Genomic DNA, 24,341 nt, shown 5'->3' with positions numbered 1-24,341 from the left:
TCGATGATCTCAGAGTTCTTGTTCAACCTGATTCTTTAATTCACTCTCTTTCTCCCGCTGAACACATGTAACCATGCGTGGAGGCAGCACCACCGGGCAGATGGGTGTTGTGAGGCTGGGGGGATCTGTGTGGGACACGGCGAGCCCCCTGCTCAGGGAAACCCGGGGCGCGTTCTCCCTCGGCGGCTGAGAGCGGGACCGGGAGCGGGGCCGGGAGCGGAGCCGGGAACGCAGCAGACATGGGGGCCGGGAATGGGGCGGGAATCGAGGCCGGAAGCAGGAGCGGCGACCGGGGCAGGGATGGGGGCCGGGCCCCGCGCGGCGCTGCCTCCGCCGGGCCCCCAGAGGGCGCTGCCTGGTGCCCGTGAGGCCCCGCGGCGGCGGTTCCGGCGGCTCCGGTCGCGGCCTCCCCACGTGTGCCGGGAGCGCGGGGTTCCCGCTGCCGCTGCCGCGATGTCGGTGCCGGCTGCTGCCAGCAACCTGCCCATGCGGCTGCTCCGCAGGAAGATCCACAAGCGCAACCTGAAGCTGCGGCAGCGCAACCTGAAGCTGCAGGCGGCGCAGGGGGCAGGTACGGGCGGGCGGCGCCGCGGAGCCTCTCCCGGGCTCGGCGCCGCGGAGCCTCTCCCGGGCTGAGCGCCGGCGGAGCCGTGACTAACTTTGTGTTCTCTCCCCTCTCTCTCCTCCCTCTATCTCTGGCTCCGCCGTGCAGTGCCCTCGCCGAGCGAGGCGGCTTCTCAGGGACCCCCGGAGGAGGAGGTGGAGGTGGAGGAGGCGGCGGTGCCAGAGGAGGATGCAGCGGCCGAGGAGGGCGCGGAGCCTGCGGACGGAGCCGGACCCCGCAGCGGGGAAAAGAAGAAAAAGAAGAAGAAAAAGAGAAAAGCGGTGGCCAATGGAGGAGATGGTGCGTGGTCTTAGCAAAGACAGCGTGTCTCCCAGGGCTCAGTTAGTCTGGGATACCCCACAAACGCCTCCTTATGGTTCCCGCCGCGTCGGGGAAAGTTTGAAATGCCATGTGCTGGTCAGATGTGTGCTTTAAAGTCCCTGAGGTCTAAAGATTTACACGTTTCATTCCAGCTGCGATATTTGAATCCTTAATTCATATTAATAGCCACTTTATTTCTGTGCTTTGTAACGTTGACTGGATGTTTTGCTTATTTATTATTCAAATATATACTCTGTGTTTCAGGGCACTGGTAGAATGGGTGCTGTCTGTACTTGGGTGTGCAGCCAATACAGCTTTGGCTGCAATATGAACAGCCTTTGGCAACGTTTATATATTATGAAACTGAAGTATACTGGAAAACTACCAAAAAACCTAAAAAAGCACCACACAAATATTGCTAGGTTTGCATATGTTCTGATATGCATAGATTTATAGGCACATATCTAGACATACATGAAGAATATAAGCTTTCAAAATGTATTTGATTTTTGGGACATGCATCATGGTTATGCTAATGAAAAGGTGCTTTCATCACTGAAGATTCAGGTGTCTAAAATGCAACTTCTCACATACCCTGAGCGCAGATGGTGTGGGAAATTTGGTGTCTGCATTGCCAGTGGGAAAGAGTTTTGTTGCCTGTTTAATGACAATTTATCTTGCTTTCACAAAAGATGTCATATAATATACGTGAAGCCACTGTGCAAAGTGGGCTGTGTGCAAGGAACTTGGGGAACTTTTGCTTTGTGCCTCAGAAAATTCCACAAGAACCTTGTCTCTCCTCTAGCCCCCTTCCATTCCATGGAAAATTGTGATCTTTGCATATGGCTTACTGACTAAAGGAAATTCAGTCTGTGGAACAGCTTTTCATGATAACCATGACGTTTGTATTTCTAACTGACTTATTTTCTGTAAAAATAACACTCCAGATATAGAAACCAAAAAAGCAAAAACTGAAGAAGATGAATCTGCAGAGGCAGAAGATGGAGATAAGCAGGACTCTGGAGAGAAGGAGGAGGAGGAGGAGGATGAAGTGCCCAGTTTGCCACTGGGTGTAACAGGTACGTTGTATTCTCTTTTTCATGCACAGGCAAAATCCCAAGGTCAGACCCTTTCCTTCCAGAGCAAGTTGCAGTTTTCAAGTGAGCTTTGTGAGTCAGGTGTTTGAATGCATGATGTGACACTGGCAGCTGTACAGCTCTCACCCACCTGCTGTTCTTGGAAATTTGCATTATATACACACCTGTTGGTTCCACAATTCCTAGTGAAAGTGTTTTTTAAACCTATATACACATATGCTTATCTGTAAAGGAAGAAGTCCATGAAGAGCATGCTGGAGGTGTAGAACTAGTAAATCTGACAGAAGAAGCAGTGCATCTTCATTTTTATTAACTCTGTGTAGTTTTCTTATAAACTAATTAATAGAGAGTATTTTGCCAGTGTCTTTGGATTTTGTGGTAGAATGCAGTAAGAAGTCCTTTGATTTCTTTCGTATAGGTCAATTTGAACTTGTTAATCTCAGATGGCAGAGGAAATAGAATAAATAAGTTTAAATATTTTTCATTTTACCCCTCACTTCAGGTGCTTTTGAAGACAATTCCTTTGCTTCCCTGGCTGGCTGTGTCAGTGAGAATACATTGAAAGGCATAAACGACATGGGGTTTACACACATGACTGAAATTCAACATAAAAGTATTAAACCCCTTCTGGAAGGCAGGTAAGAAATAGGGCTTTTTAGTCACTCTGATGAGCACAGATGCTTTGTAAATTTTGCTGGCAAGCTACATACATGAATCATAAAATCAAATCGTGGTATCATTAAGGTTGGAAAAGACCTCCATGGTCATTGAGGGCCTTTCACTGGCTGATTGCTGTGACCTGCCTCTGCCAGCAAGCTCCTACTACCAACTCCACTGGTCTTCTTAAAGCCATGTTAGTTTTTTACATTGTCAGCATGGATCAGAGTGAGATTGCTCTTCTCTTGGTATGGTCAACTAAAAACTTCTTTTTCTATTGCTGCTTACAGGGATATTTTAGCAGCTGCAAAAACAGGCAGTGGAAAAACACTCGCGTTTCTCATTCCTGCAGTAGAGCTCATCTACAAGCTGAAATTCATGCCTAGGAATGGTAAGACTTCATTTCACAGCTGAATTTTACTGCAAAGCAGCCATTTAGGGGGTTGGATGAGTTGTGAGTGACTCTCTGGTTGGTGTGTTTTTTAGGAACAGGTGTTATTATTCTTTCTCCTACCCGAGAGCTGGCTATGCAGACCTATGGAGTTCTTAAGGAACTCATGAATCATCATGTCCATACCTATGGTCTGATAATGGGAGGCAGTAACAGATCAGCAGAAGCACAGAAGCTTGGAAATGGAATCAATATCATTGTAGCCACACCAGGAAGACTGCTGGATCATATGCAGGTAGATACAATATTGATGTTTAATCTGGTTGTTAAAACAGGATAAAATTCCTTTCCCTGTGTGACTGTGAGTTTGTTAATCTTTTAGAACACTCCAGGTTTCATGTACAAGAACTTGCAGTGTTTGGTAATTGATGAGGCAGATCGAATCTTGGAGGTTGGATTTGAAGAAGAAATGAAACAGATCATAAAACTTTTACCAAGTAAGAAAAAATAATCTTTCTTTCCTGGAAATCACTTGACTAACATTATGTCTTCTTTCTGACTCTATTATTATAGGAGAAGTTATTAATTTTTATGGTTCTGTAAATGAACTTCATAGTGGTTTTCTTACTCTATTCTTTTGTTCTGCTAGCCAGTATATATTACTTATTCAACATCATTTATCTGAAGAACAGAGTTTTCAAATGCTCCTCAGAGATATAATTCTGTTCATATAAAATCCTTTAAGTTTAATATTTCCATTTTCTCATTCATCTTCCTTTGCCTGTTTATTTCCTGCAATTCATTATTTCCTAATAAGGTTTAAATTCAAGGAAAAAGGGCTTCTGACTTACAGTTCAATCTTTTTTGATACCTCCAAGACCAGTATCTGGAGGAAGTTTTAAGTATTTACCTTAAATTTTTCTTTTCCTAATTTTTCATTTCCTGATTTTTCATTCAACTATTCCTTGTAATTGATGTATTAAACACAATTTGAATCGTTTTTTCAAGCAAAAATATTGTAGTATTCGTGGAAATTAATTTAGAATTAGAAGTTTGATCTCGGGGGGTTTTTTGTGTCTGAATTAGATTGCAAATGATTATTAACATTTTTACAGAGAAAGAACACCGTGTTTTGATAGCAGTTAGGATTTTGGGGGTGGGGACAGATGAAATAAGCATGGTGTACACCCCATAATACAACCACACCTCTTTCTTTGTCAGTAGCAGTATGTTTGAATTAGAATTTAGTTGGAAGATTTACCCAGGGAAGTTTGCAGTCAGATTTTACAGAATCACTATTTGAATTATTCTTTAAAAAGTGAGGCTGCCTTTCAAATGTTTTCCAGAGCGCAGACAGACGATGCTTTTCTCTGCCACACAAACCAGAAAGGTGGAAGATCTGGCCAAGATCTCTCTGAAGAAAGAGCCCCTGTATGTTGGAGTTGATGATAACAAGGAGACAGCAACTGTAGATGGTCTGGAGCAGGTAAGACAAACAGTGAGAGGCTTCAGATCTCTGAACACACCAACCAACCTCTGTGGTTTTTTTACCTGGGATGTTTCAGATGTGTAACTGTTTGGTGAGGTTTTTTTCACAAAGTAGCCCTTCCCTGATGTAACTGTGTTCCTAAAACACAAGCTTGCTCCTTACTACTTTTATTTAACGATGTTTACAATTTTTGCAGGGTTATGTGGTCTGTCCATCTGAAAAAAGATTCCTTTTGCTCTTCACATTTCTCAAGAAGAACCGGAAGAAGAAACTGATGGTGTTTTTTTCTTCATGTATGTCAGTGAAGTACCACTATGAATTACTCAACTACATTGATCTGCCTGTTTTGGCCATTCATGTAAGTGTCTTATTCATTGATTTATTTTGAAGTATTCTGATAACATCTGTAAGCTGTTACTGGCTTTACATTTGCTGGTTTATTTCAGTCCAGTTTCTAATAAACAGCCTGCTCATAAAACTGATGATAGTGTTGATTAGTCTGTAGATGAAGGAGATGAAGCAAAGATTATATAATAACACTTCAGTAATCAGACTTGCTATTTTTTGAATCAGTGCTGAACACTAATACTAATTTATGCTCTCTGTGTAGCAACATTTTTGTTTCCTTCCGAGAAGTTACCTTTCACAAACACTAAAATTCAGTGTGTGGAGTGAATTCCTTGTCAGAGCAATCCAGAGTCTGATGCCTGAAGTGTTTGATGCTTTTTATAAGGCTGGGGTTATGTTTGCATTTATTATGCCAGTTCTTACCATTTGGATGAGCATTGTAAATTTTTTGTCAAAACCACAAAATGCACAGTTTAGAACAAAGAATTGACTGAAAGTCTATGAAACAGTTGCAACTATTTCAACTAATTTGTGATTACAAATGTCCTTCTTTATTTTGTTTTAGGGGGAAATGTCTTGCTATTCTTTGATAGAACTGTGACAAGTGTCAGTTTTGTTTGGTTGTTTGCTTTTATAACCTGTAATCTGTCTAACATAGTGCTAGACTTGCAAATGTCCTTTTTCTGAACTTGAAACATGCATGTTGTGCTCATGAGAATAATGTTTATACAATTTTTAATGTTTTGGGAGATACGTTGTAACCTCTGAAGGATGCCGGTTTATTTTTTTCTTTGTTTCTTCACTGCAAACGGTCCTGCTTGGTCTGTACAAAAGTATGGTTTGGAAAGATGTCTCAAATTACTTTTTGAGTTGATATTTCATCCCCAGTGTGTTTGTTTCCTTTCAGGGCAAGCAGAAACAGACCAAACGTACGACAACGTTTTTCCAGTTCTGTAATGCAGAGTCTGGGATACTGCTGTGCACTGATGTGGCTGCCAGAGGATTGGACATTCCTGAGGTTGACTGGATTGTCCAGTATGACCCTCCAGATGATCCAAAGGTAGGTTAGGGCAATAGGCAAGTGGCACAGCAAGAAATCAAATTCTGACTACAAACTTAGTCAGAGAAGAGCTGAACCTGCTGCTTGACAGAGGGCAGGATTCAGCCGTGGCCATATCCAGCTGCTGGTTTCTTTCACTGCCCTACACCAGCTCCTAGGAAATGCTGCTCCTAGCCAGGACCTTGGTTGCCTTCTTAAGAATTGCATTTTAAAATATTTGTGCTGTGAAATTAAAATCTAGTCAGCTAAAGAGCCAAACACTTCTCAATAGGAGGATGAGTTTACATATGCATCCTTGAGCTTTTCCAGTTGAAATTTGCTTGTTGTTTAAAATATTCTTACTTGAATAAAAGTCTACTGTAAACAAAGGAAATTCAAACATCTCTAAAATCAAGGATTAATTTTCAGTTACTGTGGACTAAGATTTTTTTTTCTTCAGTAAAAGACAAAATGCTTTAGTCAGGGGCTCTGCCTCATCCTGATGTTGCACCTTCAGCATTTATTTTCCCATATCCATGTGTCAGTGCCAAGAAAAAGTCTTACCAAATAGTGAATGCTGCATTACATTATATTGAGGTTAACTCTGGTGGTTTTTTTGTTGATGATTAGGACTGCCTGACCTTGTTGTCTGTCACTCTTTCCCAAAGGAATATATCCATCGTGTTGGTAGGACTGCCAGAGGGATAAATGGGAGAGGACACGCTCTGCTCATCTTGAGACCAGAAGAACTGGGCTTCCTTCGTTACCTGAAACAAGCCAGGGTAAACTTCTGACAATTTTTAAAGGCAAAACTTGCTGAACTTGCTGGTTTTTGTTTGGTTTGGGTTTGGTTTGGGTTTGGTTTGGTTTGGTTTGGTTTGGTTTTTCAACGATCAGTTTCATTGTGTTTAATTCCAAAAGAAGAGCAGTCTTCTTTTAAAGGTAATCATTTTAACACAACTGCACAGAGCTGCTTCACTGCTCTCCTTATGGACTTGTTTTGTGACTTTAATTAAAGTGATTTAACTTCTAAAGCAAAAGTGGTAAAGAATGGTGTCATACTGAGTGTCTCTATTACTCTGGCTTAAAGGAAGTGATAATACTGTCATATTGATGTAAAGGCACTTTCCAGATACAGCTGTGGTATTAAAAAATCTGTTATCTAGCAGATTGTTTTCTATTTGTCCTTGGTCTTAAAACACATTCACTGTATTTACACAGTGTAAATAATGTTGATACTTCATTTCTTCTGTTTTTAAGGTACCACTAAGTGAATTTGAATTTTCTTGGTCAAAAATCTCAGACATTCAGTCTCAGGTATGACATGTTTTTATACTTCAGCTACTTTGAATATCTTTATTATAATTTGCATGGAGAATGTTGCAGCCTATAATGACTACAAATCAAAAATATGTGTGCTTCTTTAAGAATGTTAGTATATAAGCCTATGTGTATTTTTAATTATCTGGTGTTAATAAAGCCCAACATCAGCTAAAATTATTTTGTGCTCTGAGCTACAAAAATAGCCAAAGAACACAAAGTGAGGGGAATAGCATAGATAATTCTGAAGAAGTGAGTTTCTATTGTTGACTACTTCTGTGAATCATTCTTTTGATAAGAGTCCTGTAAAATTTCTTTGTAGTAACTTGAATTTAAAATAGCAAGTACAGGAAGCAGTGAAAGCAGTCCTTACAGAGAGAGGTTCCTAATTAAGCATAATCAGGAAGAAGTGGTGCCTAATGTAACTTAGTTTTAGAATGCTGAGTTAATGTACATTAAACATCAAATGAAACACTGGGATCTAGTGAGCATTGGGAACTTGGTCCACAGCAAATAAAATGATAGTTTACCTGGTGTATCTGCATTTTTGGTTTAGAATTAATACTGCTGATTTCACAATGTATTGGCACCATGATAGATCAGACTGTACATGGAATTGCATGGAATGACACAATTCGGATGTCAGGCTGGCAGTTCTCATACACAGGGTTTTGTGGTGTGGCTGCAGGTGTATTGTCCTTGATTCACTTGTTTGGGACTACCCAGTTTAATATTTCTGTAAATTTTCATATTGCTGAGGCTTTGTTTGTACTCTACTTCAGGATTTTTTTTGTCCCTCTATTTGTTTATAAAAGCATTTTTACTCCTGAATATGCACTTTGATGTCACAGGGCAATTTTGCTGAAGTGAGGAGTGAATGTCATTGGCACTAATACTGTTTAAAATAGTCTGAATATAATGTATAGACTTTTAACAGCTACAATTGTTTATGTCTCTTATGGTTTTATTTTCCCCTCACCAGCTGGAAAAACTGATAGAGAAGAACTACTTCCTTCACAAGTCAGCCCAGGAGGCTTACAAAGCTTACATCAGAGCTTATGACTCCCATTCTCTGAAGCAGATCTACGATGTCAATAACTTGGATCTTCCCAAAGTCTGCCTTTCCTTTGGTTTTAAAGTTCCTCCGTTTGTTGACCTCAGTATCCTTTCACTGCAGTGTTTCAAAGCTGAGTTTCTGGGTTATAAATGTTCAGTGCCACTTGCTGAATTCCTGTGGTACCTCAAGTGTCGCAGACACTTTTTCACAGAAATCCTTTCTTTGGGATTTGTGCATCTTCTGGGAAGCAAAGGCCCCAGAAGAAGAATGTAAACAATGATTATCAGCTGCTGTGGAATGCAATAGGATGCACCTGTGATTGGTTCATGTTCCATGTGTACAATTAAGGGCCAATCACAGGGCAAGCTCTCTGGAAGACAGTGACAGAGAACTCTCTTGTTTTTAGATTCTTTTCTATTCTATTCTTAGCTTAGCAGCTCTGCAACTTCTCTTCTTATTCTTTTTAGTATAATTATAATGTGTTATATATCATATATCAATAAATCCAGCCTTCTGATCATCAAACAAGATTCTCATCCTTCTCTCACCCCAGCAACCTCCTCAGGTTGTTGTAATACTCAAGTTCTGCTGTTGTATTGTTGGGGTTGGAGTTTTTCTGCTAATAACCATAAAAATGCATCATGCTCCAGCAGCACTTTCTCAAAGAAAATGTAAATATTAACTGCAAAAATGCCTACAAGCATCTCTTTTAGCACATGTTCATGCTGTACAGGCTTTAATTGCTGTTGGGCAGACTGGAATGCATCCATGTTCCAAAGTATTGTTCTTCTCCATGAAAAATAATTTTCATTGAAATATACTTGCTTAAGTTTCTTAGTCATGGAATATTGGCATAGAGGGGCAAGAGCAGGAACTAGAAGACTGAATCTAAATTAAAAGTTGACAGTGGATGGAATTTGAAGCAGTAGTACATTGGACAGCTTAATTGGGCAGTTGGAGGAGTATTTAGAACCACAGGCACAAAGTTCTGGCTTTCTCTGTAATTAGGCAGCTCTACTTTTTCTCTGTTTTTTCTCACATCAATAACCCTTAGTAAACCCAAAATGCAATATTTCAAATAACTCCGTTTTAAATTCTTTAACCAATGAAATTTCAGATGTGAACAGCAACCATGGCAGAAGACTACAGAAGAGAGGTGGAGGTGGGGGATTTGGCTACCAGAAATCAAAGAGTGTCCACAAAGCAAAAATCTTCAAACACATCAGCAAGAAATCCGACAATCGGCAATTTTCTCGTTAATTCTGGTTATTAAATGCCTTGGGGTAGCCTACCTTGATCAAAACCATCTGCCAGTTACTTCTAATTTAAACAGCTCCTTTCCCATTTTTAGGTCTCTTTAAGGATTTTTTTCTTTTCTTGGAACATCTTTTATTTTTCCCTTCAGGAAGACTCTTCAGAACTGTGGCTAAAGGAGAATATGGCCAGAGAATTTTGCCATGCTGGTTGTAAGGAAGAAGATCATTTAAATTACCTGAGGTCAATACTACAGAGATTTTTATTAAAGAAACAGAGAATACCTTTAGGTTTTATAGAAGAATTTGCTTTACATTTACCCTTCTTTGTATGCATACCTCTGAAAATTGTTAAGAGTGGACAACATGAGGACATTGTGAGGTAAAAAGGTTTTGCTCACATGAATCATTGCAAGGGATTTTAATGCTACAGAACTCTGCTTTGGCCATCAAATATGCTGAAGAATATGGATTACTGAACCATGGATGAATAATTAAGGCTGTATGAGCTTGTGAATAATTTCAGACATGGTATCTGTATAACAACTACAGTGTCCAAAATAAAACAAATCTCTTACATCAGTTCTGATACATGATTAATACTGGTTAAATGTGATCTAATGGTAACACTGTACTGAAATACTTGGTTTTCCTTCATGTTTACATCTGAATTTATTAATCTGGGGATGTCTAGTGTACTCTGCAAATAATTAAGGAAAGCAGATAAATTTAAGCTCTCAACTGAGGTAGTTTTTTAAAGATGCTTCATAACCTTGATGCAGTGAGAAGTTCTGCAGTTGTGTCTTGTAAATTACAAAAGTGAATTGCTTTCAAGTCTTAGTATCAGATCAGCAATGAGCAAAGTCAAAGATACTGCCACAGGACTGGGGGGTGGAGACATTCAGTAAGTGAAAAAGTGCAATGGGGTATAAATATTCTAGAAGGGTATTTTGAAGGAGGAATACAAAAACTGAAATGGAAGAGGGTGGAATACACATTGCAGACAGGAAAATGTGGAGGCTTCAGTACAAGAATACATAAGTTGGGTAAAAAAGTAATTGTATTACAGATATTATTTCCATCTCTGCCATTTTAGCAGTGGTAACTGCTCTTAGAGGCTACAGTGGTGTTGAGAAGTGTTTAAAAAGTGTTCATGTGTCAAGGAAGGACTAAAATGTCACAAGATCCAGAAATGTGGGCTGTCTGTGATAACAGTAAAACGGCTTTTAATTACATTTTAAATGTAACCCAGGAGCAGTTACAAATACAAAGCATAAGTAGTTATTCCAGTATAAATTGGACTGTTATTTCTTAGGTCTTCAGAGGTAGCATGTCAGATTTAAAACTGATACATGCATTGAAGTAATTTTTAAAAAAAATCAGTGAACTTTCTTTTCATCCTTGGGGAAAGCAGATGGGGAGAAATATCAGGACTATTCTGTTTCTAATGCTTCCACCATTCAGAACTGAGCATTGTCTGGTTTTCCCTCTCTTGAAATGGCTGACTTTAGACCCTAATGGGCTTTTAAGATTTTTTATGTCAAAATAATTCTGTTACTAGAATTTGAATGTCTTGTGCTTCTAGGCTTGCAATGAAATAGCAAAATCTTCTCTGAAGTGTAAGCAGTGCTAAATATGATGCCTGTCTCATTGAGTTCTAATCTTTGATTCTGGGTTTTCTTAAAAATTTATAAATAATAGATGTCCAACTAATTTCCATGTCATTAATTTAATTTTATTTTCATTGTTTGCACATCCTAGGAGTTCTCTCTGAGACCTACATCATGATACAGTTTAAGGCTTCTGTTTATACCTGCCAGCTGTGCAGTTACTGTGTGGGAATTACCTTTCATTAAATCAAAAGAAACGCTGAGGGACTCATTAGATGAACTGCAAAATTAATTACTGGGAAAGAGATGTAAGCAAAGCTGCAGTAAACCAGTGTGAAGATCAGAGTGTGGTTATGTGGGTGTGAGCAGTGGCTGCAGTAGTGGAGTATTGGTTTGGAATAGGAAAAACTTGGGATATGGAGTCAGTGACCACCTCTGACCACACGCTCATGGCCAGAACTGGTTGGGCCTAAAAGTGCATCAAAATTCTGCCACTTGTAAAGTCAGGTACATGGAAAACTGAGAAAGAGCTTGCACAACTCCTCCCTGTGATACTTGGGTTGTATTTTCCTAATTTTCTAACACAAAGAAATCTTTGAAACAAGCTTCTGTAGGAGATGGAAGGGCTGGATGTTATTGCTCTAGAGTAATAGTAGCTTACACTGAAGGAGAAAAAAGCTAACACTGTTACTGAACACAGAGGTGTAATGCTACCCTGCCTGTAGTAGCTACTAAGTCATCTCTATTTTCCTGATAACAGAAATTCATGAGCTGACACTTAATGGGAATCAAAAGCTTCCTGTCCAGTGCAGCTGCAATTACCTTTTGGTTTGTTTATGAAATCGTAAATGACAAACAGTTTCTGATGAAATATCTGTGTACTGGGCAGCATCTGTTCCACCATGGTATTGCAAGAAGTGCAAAAGATTGTCAAACTGGCATTCTAAGGTTTCCTTTGCAGCTTCCCCTGTTATCAGTCTTGTGTGCAGTTAATAGACCTCAGCCCTCAGGCTCTCAAGGCTTGGCTCATAGCAGTGACCAATGGCTCAGGGACTGAGAAATTGCTTTCTTCCTCTGAGAACCTTGACAAAGAAATTGGGCTCTTTCAACCACTTAAGGGGGTGATCAAAACTCTGCTGCTTGAACTGGAAGATGTTTCTGACAGTTCCTGGAACAGGCCCATAAAGGAGCACTCTGCCACCGAGTTACTGCTCATAATTGTGAAAAATCTTGTCATGAGCTGAGTTTCCTGTGCCATAAAGCTGCAGAGTGACAGACAAGCACAATGCTGGTCAGAAAGGGTTGCCATCAAATTTGTCAGGGTGAATGTCACAGGTAGAAGGCACCTTTATTGACACTGCAGAGCAAGAGTAGTTGAGAATTCAGTAAGATATCTACTGAGGTCTGCTGTAAATAAGAATTGTGTTTATATTTTTGCAGTAATCAGCCTTTGTGATTGATGTATGACTTGACAACTCAATTTAAGTAAGCTACCAAAGCTCTGATGATTTGCTTTCAACCAGGGAAAGCAACTCACAGGAAGGGTGAAAAGGCCTGTGTGATTTAAAAAATAATATTCTAGTGGAAGTCCCACAGTGAAGGAAGACATGGTGCTGACAGGATACTGCACAGGTCTGTGACTTTGGGTTTTAGTTCTACCACTGCCCTGCTTGGGAGATCACTGTCCAGTCACTTCAAGTGCCCAAAACTTAGAAGGGATTTTACAGAGCCCTGAAAACAGCCAGAAAAGAGCCAGTTGTTAGCCCTTGAAAGGTGGGTTGGTTGCTGGGTTTGGTTGCTGGGTTTGGGTTTTTAATTTTTTCAAATTTAAAGTAATGCTGAAAGAAGCCTGTAATCAAGGGGCTAAGCATACAGAATAAAGTCTCTCACTGCTCCTGGCTTTTGCTCTATTGGCTTGATTTTCTCAGGATTTTAGAATTCATGCAATGCTTACTGAGGCTTTTGTTTGTCTGATGCTTTTAGATTTATAGAAGGTGTTAAACCCTGACAATGAGAATCCAGCCTCTTGAGCTGGAATGCTCTTAGCTGCTAAAAAATGTGCTGGCTTGCATCAAAGTCATAAATACCATGATGTTGCTTCTGTCAAATCTCTTTATTGCACAGCCATGTGGGGAAGAGATTGCTTTTGGCTTTTCCTCTTAGCCACCACGATAAACTTTTGATATGGAGTTGTGAGGAGAGGTGGAGGAAAGATGCCATTAGGAGAAGGGAAGACAAATGGAAAATCAGGGTCCTGTCTGGAAACACATTCACTTTGCTATATGGGTGTCATCCAGCTTAAGAACTGCATCCACTTTTCAAAAACAACCCCAAAACCTTAGCATACTCCTCAAGAGCAGTCCATCTTCCAGACTGTGCAACACTGAAAACATAACCATCTACTATTTTTTCCCAGTTGGTCAGAATTTAAAGAAAAAAAAAAGGAAAATTGTAGGCTCTGCAAAATCTTGTATAACAGTTACAAAACTTGCAAATTCTCCTCTCTATTGTGGCTGTCAGCTAAAGATGCTGAGACACCCAGGGCTTTGTGGGCTCCTTTGTGAGTGGCTGCAATCACCTATGAATGTTTTCATTATTAATAAAATCAATACTGCCTGGCATCTATGTGACATCTAGATTCTCCATCACATTTTCAATCGTGAAAGTATGGAACCAACCATCAAAGGACTTTGGAAGGCTTGTTTTTTGTCTTGAGCTGAAATTTTCTGTAGATTTCTCAAATCAATTGCAGGATTTATATAACTGACTTTTCTTAAAAATGCTTTAGAAAGGGGGCTGATTTTCTACTAAAGAGGATGGAATAAAACTGCATCTGCTAAAACCTTTTTTAGCACTTCTGAATCTAAAACAAAAAATGGAAAATATGTAAAGAGTCAAGTTCAGTGCAGTCCCTTTATAATGGTCTAAAAATAATCTGCCTGTAATGGATAAAAACAGACTTCTGGAAAATGTAACATTAAATTTTATATATTTGCTAAAAATAGAGCATCACTTCACAAAATGGGCTGGAATTCTGTTATCTCTGGATGAATCATCACCCTCCAGAGCTGTTACTAAGCTGTGTGCTGTCCTTGGAAGTGCTTGGAAATGATGTGACAGTGCTGGCCTGGGCAGCTGCTCCCTGGGGAGCACAGACACCTCCTCACACAGCTCAGCACAGGGGAGCTTGGACACGAATTACAAGGATGCAGGGAGGGCTAAGCCAAGTTAAGAACTTTCAGACTGACAGAAAGAAATATTATGACAAGACTGAGTCCAAAAAGATTCAGTTAAAGATTGAGTCCTGAAGTGATGTTTGGTGAAGTGATGAGGACTAGGAAATATGTTTTACAATTCCTCCCCTTCTGTCACAAGTCCTTATCTCATCAATTCTCAGGTCAACAGGGAAAAGTGAGAACAGATGCAAAGGAAGATGTGAAATATTTAGACTTACAAGAGATTGCTATTTTCCATCCTTTTGTGTTTTGCATCCCTCAGACTTCTCAAAAGCGCCACAAAGCACCAAACATCCAGAAAGGAAATATGACATTCCCTTGTATTCACTGCTAATTCTATTGTCCATCTCCAAGCTCTTGGTCACATATTTGATTGTTTATTTTAAGAGCAATGAAATGGTTGGTGGGAGCACTGAGGGAACATGGCAGGAAAGGGCTGTGAAGAGAAGAGGGTGTCCTGTAGCCTCATGGGGTCCATGGGGAGAAGGGGATGTCCTGTCACCACCTGGGGCTGTGGGGACACAGACTATTGCTGTCAGCTTGGTCCTGGTGAGGCCACATCTGAGCACTGTGTCCAAATCAGGGCTCCTCTGTACAAGAAAGGCAAGGAGCTACTGGAGAGGGTCCAGCAGAGGCCACAAAGGTCATGGGGAGGTCTGGAGCATCTCTTTTAAGAGGAGAGACTGTGAGAGCTGGGCCTGGTTAGTGTGGAGAAGACAGGACAGAGAGGGGATCTCATTAATGCACATTAGGATCTCAAGGGCAGGTGCAAAGAGCATGGTGCCAGACTCTTTTCAGTGGTGCCCAGCGACACCACTGAAAAACTAAAACACAAGAAGTTAAACCTCAACATGAGGAAGAACTTCTTCACACTGAGGGTGGCAGCGCACTAAAAGCTGCCCGGGGAGGGCGTGGAGTCTCCCTCTCCGGAGACATCCCAAACCCACCTGGATGCGTTCCTGCCTGAAGTGACCTTGCCCGGGCAGGGCGGTGGGACGGGGTGATCCCCAGAGGTTCCTTCCAGCCCCGGCAGCTCGGATATCCCGGGAGCAGCGCGCGTTTCAGCCCTCACGGGGCCGCGGGCAGCAGCCGGGGACGCGCCGCCTCCCGCCCCACACGGCCCGGCCGCGCCGCCGCCCCTGAGGCGGCCGCTGGGGCGGGGCGGCAGCGGTGGTGCCGCCTGCGCGCCCGCCCGCGCTGCCCATGCCGGAGCCTCGCCGTGCTTCCGTCCCTTCTCCAGCCTCCCTCCCTTTCCAGCCTCCCTCCCTTCTCCAGTCGCCCGGGATGGGCGTGCGGGGCGGCGGGCGCGGGCGGGAGCCGCAGGCAGCGCTGGTGCGGCGGCACATGTGGGGCGGCCGCTGAGCGGAGGCGCGTCCCGGTGTGGGGCTCCCGCTCTCCGGCAGCGGGGCTGGGGACGGTACCGGCGGCTTGGGAAGGGGCAGCGGTGAGGGGTCGAGCCCTGATCCCGGGCATGGCGGAGTCCCTGAGCCCCTGCTCCCCACGGGGCCAGTGCCAGCCCAGCATGGGCGCCAATACCTCGTCTGCCAACGTTGACGCCAACGCCTCCTCCTCGGTGGTGGGCGGCAGCGCGTGGAGGGGCCGGGAGCCCTTCTCCATCTTCACCGTCCTCATCCTCACCCTGCTGGTGCTCCTGACAGTGGCCACCTTCCTCTGGAACCTGCTCGTGCTGGCGACCATCCTGCGAGTGAAGGCCTTCCACCGGGTGCCCCACAACCTGGTGGCCTCCACGGCGGTGTCGGACGTGCTGGTGGCGGCCCTGGTGATGCCGCTGAGCCTGGTGAAGGAGCTGTCGGCCGAGCGGCGCTGGCGGCTGGGCCGGGAGCTGTGCCTCGTGTGGGTGTGCTTCGACATGCTGTGCTGCACGGCCAGCATCTGGAACGTGACGGCCATCGCCCTGGACCGCTACTGGTCCGTCACCCGGCAGCTGCAGTACACGCTGCTCGCCCGCCGCCGCATCTCCAACGTGATGATCGCTCTCACCTGGCTGCTGTCCGCCGCCATCTCCCTTGCCCCGCTGCTGGGCTGGGGCGAGACCTACAGCCCCGAGCAGGAGCGCTGCCAGCTCAGCCAGGAGCCGTCCTACACCATCGTCTCCACGGGCGGAGCCTTCTACCTGCCCCTCTGCGTGGTGCTCTTCGTCTACTGGAAGATCTATAAGGCGTCCAAGTTGCACATGGGGGCCCGCAGGAGGAACGCCGTGCTGCCGCTGCCCGAGGCTGCCCAGGTAAGGCCGGGCAAGGGGAGGGAACCCTCGCTGCTCCCCCGGGCCCTGCGCTCCTGCTTCTCCTCAGCTCCGGGCCTCACCGCAGCCAGAAGGCTGCGAGGTGCCCTGGGGTTCCCTGTGTGTTTGAGTTTGTCACGGACTGGACGTGAGCATCAATTAGCCAGTCAAAAAGTGCAGCTCCTGGAGAAGAGCTTTGTTCTCATTTTTTCCTTGTGTTATAAGAGTAAGGGACAGATGCACTCACTGCTAGTCGGGAGAGATGTTTGAAAATTGTCTGTTTGTTCTGAATTTGCCATTCCTTGGGTATGGGTTTTTTTCCTCTTTATGTTTTCTAAAGCAGTGGTGGGGGAAACCAAAGTTCTAGCAAAACCAAAATAAGCATTGATTTGTCTAAAAAAAGACAAACAGATCCCCAGGTCCTGTACCAAGATAAATGCACATTTTTCTACCAGCACAGGCTTTGTGTGTCTGAATACATTCTGGTAAGCAAATTAAGCACTATACACGATATAAACTTATATATTGATGTGCTTGGGCTGTTTTTCCATGAATGCTGCTCACTGCATAGTGTTGAAGCAATGAGCAATCGTTTCTGGTTTAAAATTACCTGCTGGCTTCAAAACCATGTTCTTATCCCAAAGATTGCCTATAACCCTGCAGTGCCCTAGCTGTTTGGGAGGTCTCATTCATTTTAGGGATACACCTTGCTGACAGGAAAGCTGTGTTCCTTCAGAAGGGTTGGGGTTGGCTGCTTGTGCTCCATAAGTCAGGCTCTCTGCATGATGCTGCTGTCACCCATTCCATACCTCCACTGTGCTTGGCTGTGCTCTCTGTAAACTTTCCCTGCTTGCTGTCACACACTCTTATTCTCAATCCTGCCAGCCTCTCTGTTTTTGTGATTATATGTTGCACTTCCTAAGCCAAATCCTTTCCCAGTAGCCAGAGATGAGCTGTGTGGATCTTAGAGATACCTACAGAGAACATTTCTGTTCCATTGGGGTTAATCCTGCAGACCCTCATTCCCTGCAAAATCCTATCTTAGATTTGGAGGCAAGGAAGCTCATTATGATGGTCACAAGTAAGAGTCTGTGGGTTGTGTCCCCAGTTAATTGCATAATTGCAGTGGCAATAATTACATAATGTGCTGGTAATTATGTGTGATTAGACTTGCAGATTTGGATCATAATGTCTTGAAGCTATTTCTAATATACATTGATTTATGAAGTTATCTTCTATGAAAAAGCAAAAAATTTGTTAGAAAAGTAGAGAATGTCTCCTCTAGTGACATTTTTTTTCCCTACGATCTTCAGCCCCTAGTTTGCACCAAATTTCCTCCAAATTGTTTTAAGTACAATGAAAGTATTGCTTGGAGTTAATGTATAATCTCTTCAAGCACAAGAGCCAGCTGATTGTTTGTAGTGTGTTTGCATGCTCTGTCTTTTACATACACACATACCCATACAGGACTAGTTATCTGGAATCTAAAATTCCAGGAAGAGAAACGAGCTGAGGCATTGCTGCTCGAGGCAGTGGAGAGACAACATCACATGACAGTTTCAGCAAGGCAGAGTCTGGCTGCAAAATGTCATGGTTCTGTCTGCAGGAGGCCCTGAGCTTGGCTGCCAGGTGAGTGCTTTTTGTGATGCAAGGGCTGGGGGCTGGTTTAGGCTGCACTGGCAAAAGGGCTCTGTCACAGCGAGCCACACACCCATTTTGGAGGGGATATTGCAATGCCAGCAGATGCTCAAGCCACTAGGTCTTCTTTCTCATTGGTGTGATTTACATATCAACTGTGATTGACTTCTCCTGACAAGGATTATTGAGTCTGCAATTGGCGTGTAGTGGCAACTTCCTCTATTGTCCCAGCAGCTCCATTTGCTGACTTAAATTAAAAGACTTCTGTGATTCAGATGCAAACTTTACTCTTCACCTGAAGGAAGAGCTCATGGGGCACATGTGTAATGAACTCGTGGATCAAGCAAGCTGGCATTCAGGATGCATTTCTTGTTTTCTTTCTAAATTAAGATGCTGAGATTTACTCACTGAGTGTTATCCTGATCCTTTTTAAGCTTGTGGTAGTAGCATCCATCACTTTCACAAGAAGAGTAGCAGTTCCCCAGTGAATTCTGGAGGGGAATCTTCACACATATCACTACTGTTCTTTGGCAAAACCCTGTTGTTTTTTAACATGCAAACACAAAGGTAACATTGCCAGACTTTGCGAGGGTGATTTGACAGAGCATCAGCTCTGTCCTCTCTGATGGGGCAAATTCTGCTCTGCTTCTCATGCTTTGCCCATCAGCTCATTCTGATTTTCCCATTCTTTCTCCCTTGATGTCTCTCCTCCCTCTACTTTCTTCCATCTCCATTCTCAGAGAATGCTCACCTGTCATGCTCACCCTGGCAGCATTTTCCTTCTGTCCCTGTGACTCTGGATGTGAATCCCCTCTGCATCTATGCCAGTCCTCACTCCAGGCTGCCCTGCACCAGCTGATCTGGGGAATATTAGCAGGGAGTTTTTGGCAGACGATGCCCAAGGCTGGCAGTGCTTCCCAGTCTGGAGGTGAGCACTAACAGCAGTGATCCCTGCTGGGAGAGATGTCTGTGTTGCACTCAGAAATGAGCTGTCAGGTGGTGCTGGAACTGCACAGCAGGGCTGCACTTGGTGGCCTGAGGTACAACCAGCTGGTTAATTCTGGTAAGTCTAAGGACAGAAAAGGTCTGAGCTCATAGCACTCGGGTGCCAGTAAGGGAGTCTTGGAAAAACCAGAGCACCAAGTGGAGCAGTGAGGGTGATACATTGATGTTTGTCAGCCAGCAGAGTCAGGCACCAAAGTGCTTTGCAGGTTCCCTGTATATATATATATATATATATATATATGTTTGTGTGTGTATGTATATAATGGTTTTGTTTTTTTCACAGAGAAAGGGCATTCCTTTCAAATTGGGAGTTGGCATGCATACCTTATGTTCTTACAGATCTGCAGAATAGAATAGGTACAAAATAACTCTTCTGAGTCATTCTTTGGTTAAAATTTTACTTGTGTTTTTGAAAAATACTTTTCAAAACCTTTGAAAAAATTCAGGTGAGGGAGATGGATGTGAAACATCTGAGATGCTTCTGGTTTTAGTGATAGCTTGGTTTTTGCTCTCCTTTGAAATAAAATAATTGCCAAATTGGGATCCTAAATTAAACTGGTGCTTTTATAATTTTTGGTTTGCCAATTATGAAACTCCCTAAAAAGTGAATTCTGCAGGCAACACTGACGTGGGTGACCCTCATTAAAAACCTAGTGACATATCATCAGTGACAGAGAGCTATGCTCTGTCACACCTGGTTGACAGCAGGCAATAATTCTCTTTCTAAACAGTGCAATTGAAATAAATGAGACTGCTTGAAAAGCAGCAGATACTGCTGGATAGTTCCCTTTTAAATCAATGAAATCACTTGTGGCATAGGGATAGCCCAGCAAAATGAGGATGATGGGATCTGAATGTCTGCATTACTTACATGTAACAATTGCAAAATCAGTCTTAAATTTTCATGTGAAGAGTTAAAAATCAAGTTCTGTTGATGATTGGTGAAGGTTTTGTTGGGTCTTTTTTATTTTGTCTTTTTTTTTTTTTATTTCTTCCCTCTCAAAGTACTTATATAGTATATGAAAACATTAGGCATGATCCAAACCTTAGAGTTTTGTGAGAGTCCTTCCCCCTTTGGATAACATCAGGCCCCAGAGCTCCAGAGGTGCTGTGTTGTTCTGCACCTTGACCCATTCGGCTTCTCCAACTCACTTAACCAGTCAGGACAATGTGGGAGAAAAAAACCCAGATTCTCCTTTTTTGAAGGGATCTCAGACCCTTTTTTTCTTATTTGTGCCTCTGCACAAGTAGAAGAGATGGGTCAGGAAACAAAGTTCATCTGTCCAGAACAGGTGCAAAAAATGTTCAGAAAAGAGTGAGGGAGGAAGCAAAGTGGGATGTGTAGTGATTTCCTAGGAGAAATACAGTTAGTCCTGCTTACAGCAGAAGAGAATCCTGAGAGAGAAAGCTGGTGTTCTTCTCCCTGTCCAATGAGCTGTTTGTCATGTTGGTGGAGCATCCAAGACAGTGTAGACCTTTCTTTGTTTTGATCCTTTGTTGTGCAGTTATCTTCTTGTGCTCTTGTTCAAAGAGCAGTTAAGTGTGCCAGGGCTGCACTGAGGCAGCAATGACCTTTGCTGCACCACACTGTGATAGGCAAAACTCTACATTTGTGGTGCTAAGGCAGGTTTGATTGATGTTTGTCATTACTGTTGTTTTGTTATTGCAGGCCCTGCAGGTGCAGGACAGACACACACAGAGCACCTGCCACAAAGGATCACTAATAGCAATCATTAAAGCTGTAAGGAACATTTTAAATCAAGGGATTTTGTCAGAAGCTTCTTGGTGGCATGTTTTCTGTGACATTCTAGGAACACAGGAATTGGGAACACACAGCTCTGGGAACATGTATCCATTTAGGATTTGTCTGGGGACAGACAAACAAGAGAAGAGGCATTGAACTGTAATTGCTGATCAGTGTACAGAAGAATAAATTCTGGAACTACAACCAAACTCCTTTGTGACTGTAGAAGGATTTGTACTTGAGCTCATTTCCTTCATTTACTTTTTATTAGTCTCACAGAACAGCAGTTATCTCTGCAGTTCTCACAGCCCATTGTCCTGGAAATAGCTGATTTCACGAGTTCTGAACCAAATTCTGGCCTCAGAGGAGCAGTCCTTTCATGCCAGCTCTTTCCCCAGTGCTCCTGGAGCAGTGCCCGGGCAGATGGAAGGAAATCTGTGCCCGAGGCAGAGTGTGCTGCTGGACACTGAGTGAGAGCAGTGTGCAGCACTGCAGAGATGGCTCCAGCATAACCCAAGGCATCTCCATGGACTGCTCTGATTTACACTCTGTGACCACCTCTTCTGCTGTCACAGCCTGCCTGCTAGTGCATCAGTACACCCAAAATGGGGGCACAGGTTCTGTACTTGTCCCTTGTTCTGTGTGCTATGGGGATAAAGGGCAGCTGTTGGGACTTACATTGGAAACTGGAGTCATGAGAAGCCTCTGGGGCTGGCACTGGCAACTGCAGATTTGATACAGTTAGAGCTGCATTTAGTTCTAGCCAGTAATTTGCAAAACATACCATGATCTAATAATTTACAAAACGTACCATGATCTAGTTTCACTTGCTGTTTTGTTTTCAGAGGCCTGACCTAACAGCTATGGAAGTTCATAAAAATTCCTCTGACTTCAGTAGGGGCTTGACCAGGCTGTAAATGCAAGCTTCATTGTGGAAAACATCTGAGGGCTGAGGTATCTCCTAGCAAAGGAAAGGAAATAACCTTTTCTTACAATATGCAATTAAGTGACAGAAGGGTCACTGCTAGGAAATTCTGCAGTCAGAAGTAGTGAGAAGGCTCTGATTTGATTTTGGGATTTGATGATGGCACACAGCAAGCTCCATCTTCTGAGCAAGAGTTGAAGGTTAACTACAGCACCAAACTGTGCCTGGTGCTCATGAGGAAGTCCTTTGTATGGCTGTTCCCAAGAGGCACTGAGGTAACTGCTCCTCAGGGCTGAGACATCATCTTTCAGGGTTGCTGTCACAGATTTGTCCTCGTGTCATACATTCATCCCTTTTTGCAGAGTGTGATTAAGGACGTGCAGAGCAAGTCCTTCTGCAGACAAATGGTGTGATCCTTGCTACATGAGGGGTGTCTCATTTTAATTGTCAGAACAGATGTGATTTTCATTTCCCTCCATTATTTGCCTGTGCCCATAATCTGCTGCCCTTACGTTCTGCAGCCCTGGCTCGTGTCTGAGGGTGCAGACAGGGACATCCATCCTGAAGAGGGATTGTTCAGCCACTGCAGTGCTTCACTGTCTGAATTGCTGTGCTCATACTCAGTACAGGCTCTCCTTCTGTTACAGAGGCAGCACATGCATGTGCAATATGTAGCTTATTTAACAATGGCCCATATCTGGAGTGCCTGTGAATTACCACTCAGGCAAATTTAACAGCTTAAAGCTGTTACTTTTATTGCACTCTCTTCATAACTGTAGTGCCTAGAAGAACTTTAATATCACAGACACTTCCATCTTCAGATTAAAATCTCTGAGGAGTGTCTTCATCTGGTCAGACTCAAAGCACACAAATAAATTCTGCCCAGAAGCTGTTTGCCCTCAGTGAGAGGAGACAAGAAGCACTGTTGACAGCCTGGAGTACCTGAAATTTTTTCCTCTCTTGTATAACCTCTACTGAAGCCAGAGTTTGAACTGAAGGTCAATTGAAATGGTGTTTTTCTGGCAATGGTGTACTTTTTGAGAAAGTACAGAATCACAGAATGGTTGGACTTGGGAGGGAGCTCTGGAGATGATCTGGTGCAAGCCCTGCTGAAGCAATTCACCTAGAGCAGGTGTGAAGGCCACGTGGCAGCATGAGTCTGGTGCAGGGATAGGCAGCAGACACAGGCCTTTGTTTGCCTGCCTTAACAACCTCATTTCCCCTAGGTTTGAAGGCATCCAAGACAATAAATTGAAAAAGAGTTCCACAACACACATGGTACCAGGTCCTCTTTATTTAGCTCTGCTTGTCAACTACACTTGACAGCTTTTCCATTGTAATGAGTTTGGCACTCTGGGACATTTTCTTTCTTTTAGCATGGAAGGAATGAAGTCCAGGCCTTTTGTGGTAGGTGCACAGATGTTGTGCTGTCATTTAAAAGAAATACTTCACTCAAACAAACTGTCTTGGTAAGAAACTGTGTTTGCTTCTGTTTGAGGTGAAGGAAGCTTCGCAGGAACCACAGATGGTGTTTACAGCTCGTCGTGCAGCTATCACTTTCCAGACAGATGGAGAAACATGGAGAGAACAGAAAGACAAAAAAGCAGCTCTGATGGTTGGCATCTTAATTGGAGTTTTTGTACTGTGCTGGATCCCTTTCTTCATCACAGAATTAATAAGTCCCCTCTGTTCCTGTAACATCCCACCCATCTGGAAAAGCATCTTTCTTTGGCTTGGCTACTCAAATTCTTTCTTTAATCCTCTCATTTATACAGCATTTAACAAAAATTACAACAATGCCTTCAAGAACCTTTTTGTAAAGCAAAGATAAAAGGGGACACAGAGGAGAAAACGATTATTGCATAATAGATTTCTTGAGGGAAACATGCCTGTGATATGAACAGTTACCATGCACAAGAGCTACTTGAGAGGATTTAGCGGCAGTGAAAAAGAAGGTGGAAGATGTCCGGATATAAACCTACTGAGAGTTTACAGTCTCCCCTTAGAAATACAGATGTGCTACGCCAGTGTTTGGCAGGGAAGGTGGAAGCAGGGGAAGGTGGAGCAGCCTCCCGTCTGCTCTTCAATCGGCACAGGCTGAGTGAGGTGTGTGCAGTGCCAGGGCTGTCACACCCGGCACGGCTGGCACACCCAGCACGGCTGTCACACCCGGCACGGCTGGCACACCCAGCACGGCTGTCACACCCAGTACGGCTGGCACACCCGGCACGGCTGGCACACCCGGCACGGCTGGCACACCCAGCACGGCTGTCACACCCAGCGCGGCTGTCACACCCGGCACGGCTGGCACACCCGGCACGGCTGTCACACCCGGCACGGCTGGCACACCCGGCACGGCTGGCAC

At 43.5% G+C, this 24,341-nt stretch overlaps 2 protein-coding genes across 3 annotated transcripts; both read left to right on the top strand.

The window, feature by feature from the left end:
• The first annotated feature begins 395 nt into the window (after positions 1 to 395).
• Positions 396 to 9,584, top strand: DDX18 (DEAD-box helicase 18). Of its 2 annotated transcripts, XM_054277895.1 has the most exons (14): positions 396 to 571; positions 713 to 904; positions 1,873 to 2,004; positions 2,525 to 2,660; positions 2,970 to 3,070; positions 3,166 to 3,365; positions 3,453 to 3,567; positions 4,417 to 4,556; positions 4,756 to 4,917; positions 5,815 to 5,967; positions 6,615 to 6,728; positions 7,207 to 7,263; positions 8,249 to 8,426; positions 9,441 to 9,584. In XM_054277895.1, exons 1-14 carry the CDS (start codon positions 454 to 456, stop codon positions 9,581 to 9,583), a joined length of 1,941 nt encoding a protein of 646 aa, XP_054133870.1. In that variant the 5' UTR covers positions 396 to 453; the 3' UTR covers position 9,584. The 2 variants fall into 2 exon arrangements, with proteins under 2 accessions (XP_054133870.1, XP_054133871.1); XM_054277896.1 differs by lacking the exon at positions 396 to 571 and having other exon boundaries at positions 729 to 911; positions 1,879 to 2,004.
• Positions 9,585 to 15,755: 6,171 nt separating this feature from the next.
• Positions 15,756 to 23,840, top strand: LOC128938271 (5-hydroxytryptamine receptor 5B-like). The gene is made up of 2 exons (XM_054278419.1): positions 15,756 to 16,667; positions 23,475 to 23,840. Exons 1-2 carry the CDS (start codon positions 15,894 to 15,896, stop codon positions 23,805 to 23,807), a joined length of 1,107 nt encoding a protein of 368 aa, XP_054134394.1. The 5' UTR covers positions 15,756 to 15,893; the 3' UTR covers positions 23,808 to 23,840.
• Positions 23,841 to 24,341: the final 501 nt, after the last annotated feature.

The sequence above is a fragment of the Melozone crissalis genome, unplaced genomic scaffold, assembly GCF_028551555.1.
Source record: "Melozone crissalis strain CALT ecotype California unplaced genomic scaffold, PUWL_Pcris_2 ptg000023l_1, whole genome shotgun sequence".
Classification (NCBI taxonomy): domain Eukaryota; kingdom Metazoa; phylum Chordata; class Aves; order Passeriformes; family Passerellidae; genus Melozone; species Melozone crissalis.
This window is presented reverse-complemented; position numbering and strand designations above follow the sequence as displayed.

Coding starts and splice junctions, on each gene's coding strand:
- DDX18 (XM_054277895.1), top strand. CDS start 454: ATGTCGGTGCCGGCTGCTGCCAGCAACCTGCCCATGCGGCTGCTCCGC. Junction 4,918..5,814: donor TGCCTGTTTTGGCCATTCAT/GTAAGTGTCTTA, acceptor GTTTCCTTTCAG/GGCAAGCAGAAACAGACCAA. Junction 8,427..9,440: donor TCCTCCGTTTGTTGACCTCA/GTATCCTTTCAC, acceptor ATGAAATTTCAG/ATGTGAACAGCAACCATGGC.
- LOC128938271 (XM_054278419.1), top strand. CDS start 15,894: ATGGCGGAGTCCCTGAGCCCCTGCTCCCCACGGGGCCAGTGCCAGCCC. Junction 16,668..23,474: donor CGCTGCCCGAGGCTGCCCAG/GTAAGGCCGGGC, acceptor CTTCTGTTTGAG/GTGAAGGAAGCTTCGCAGGA.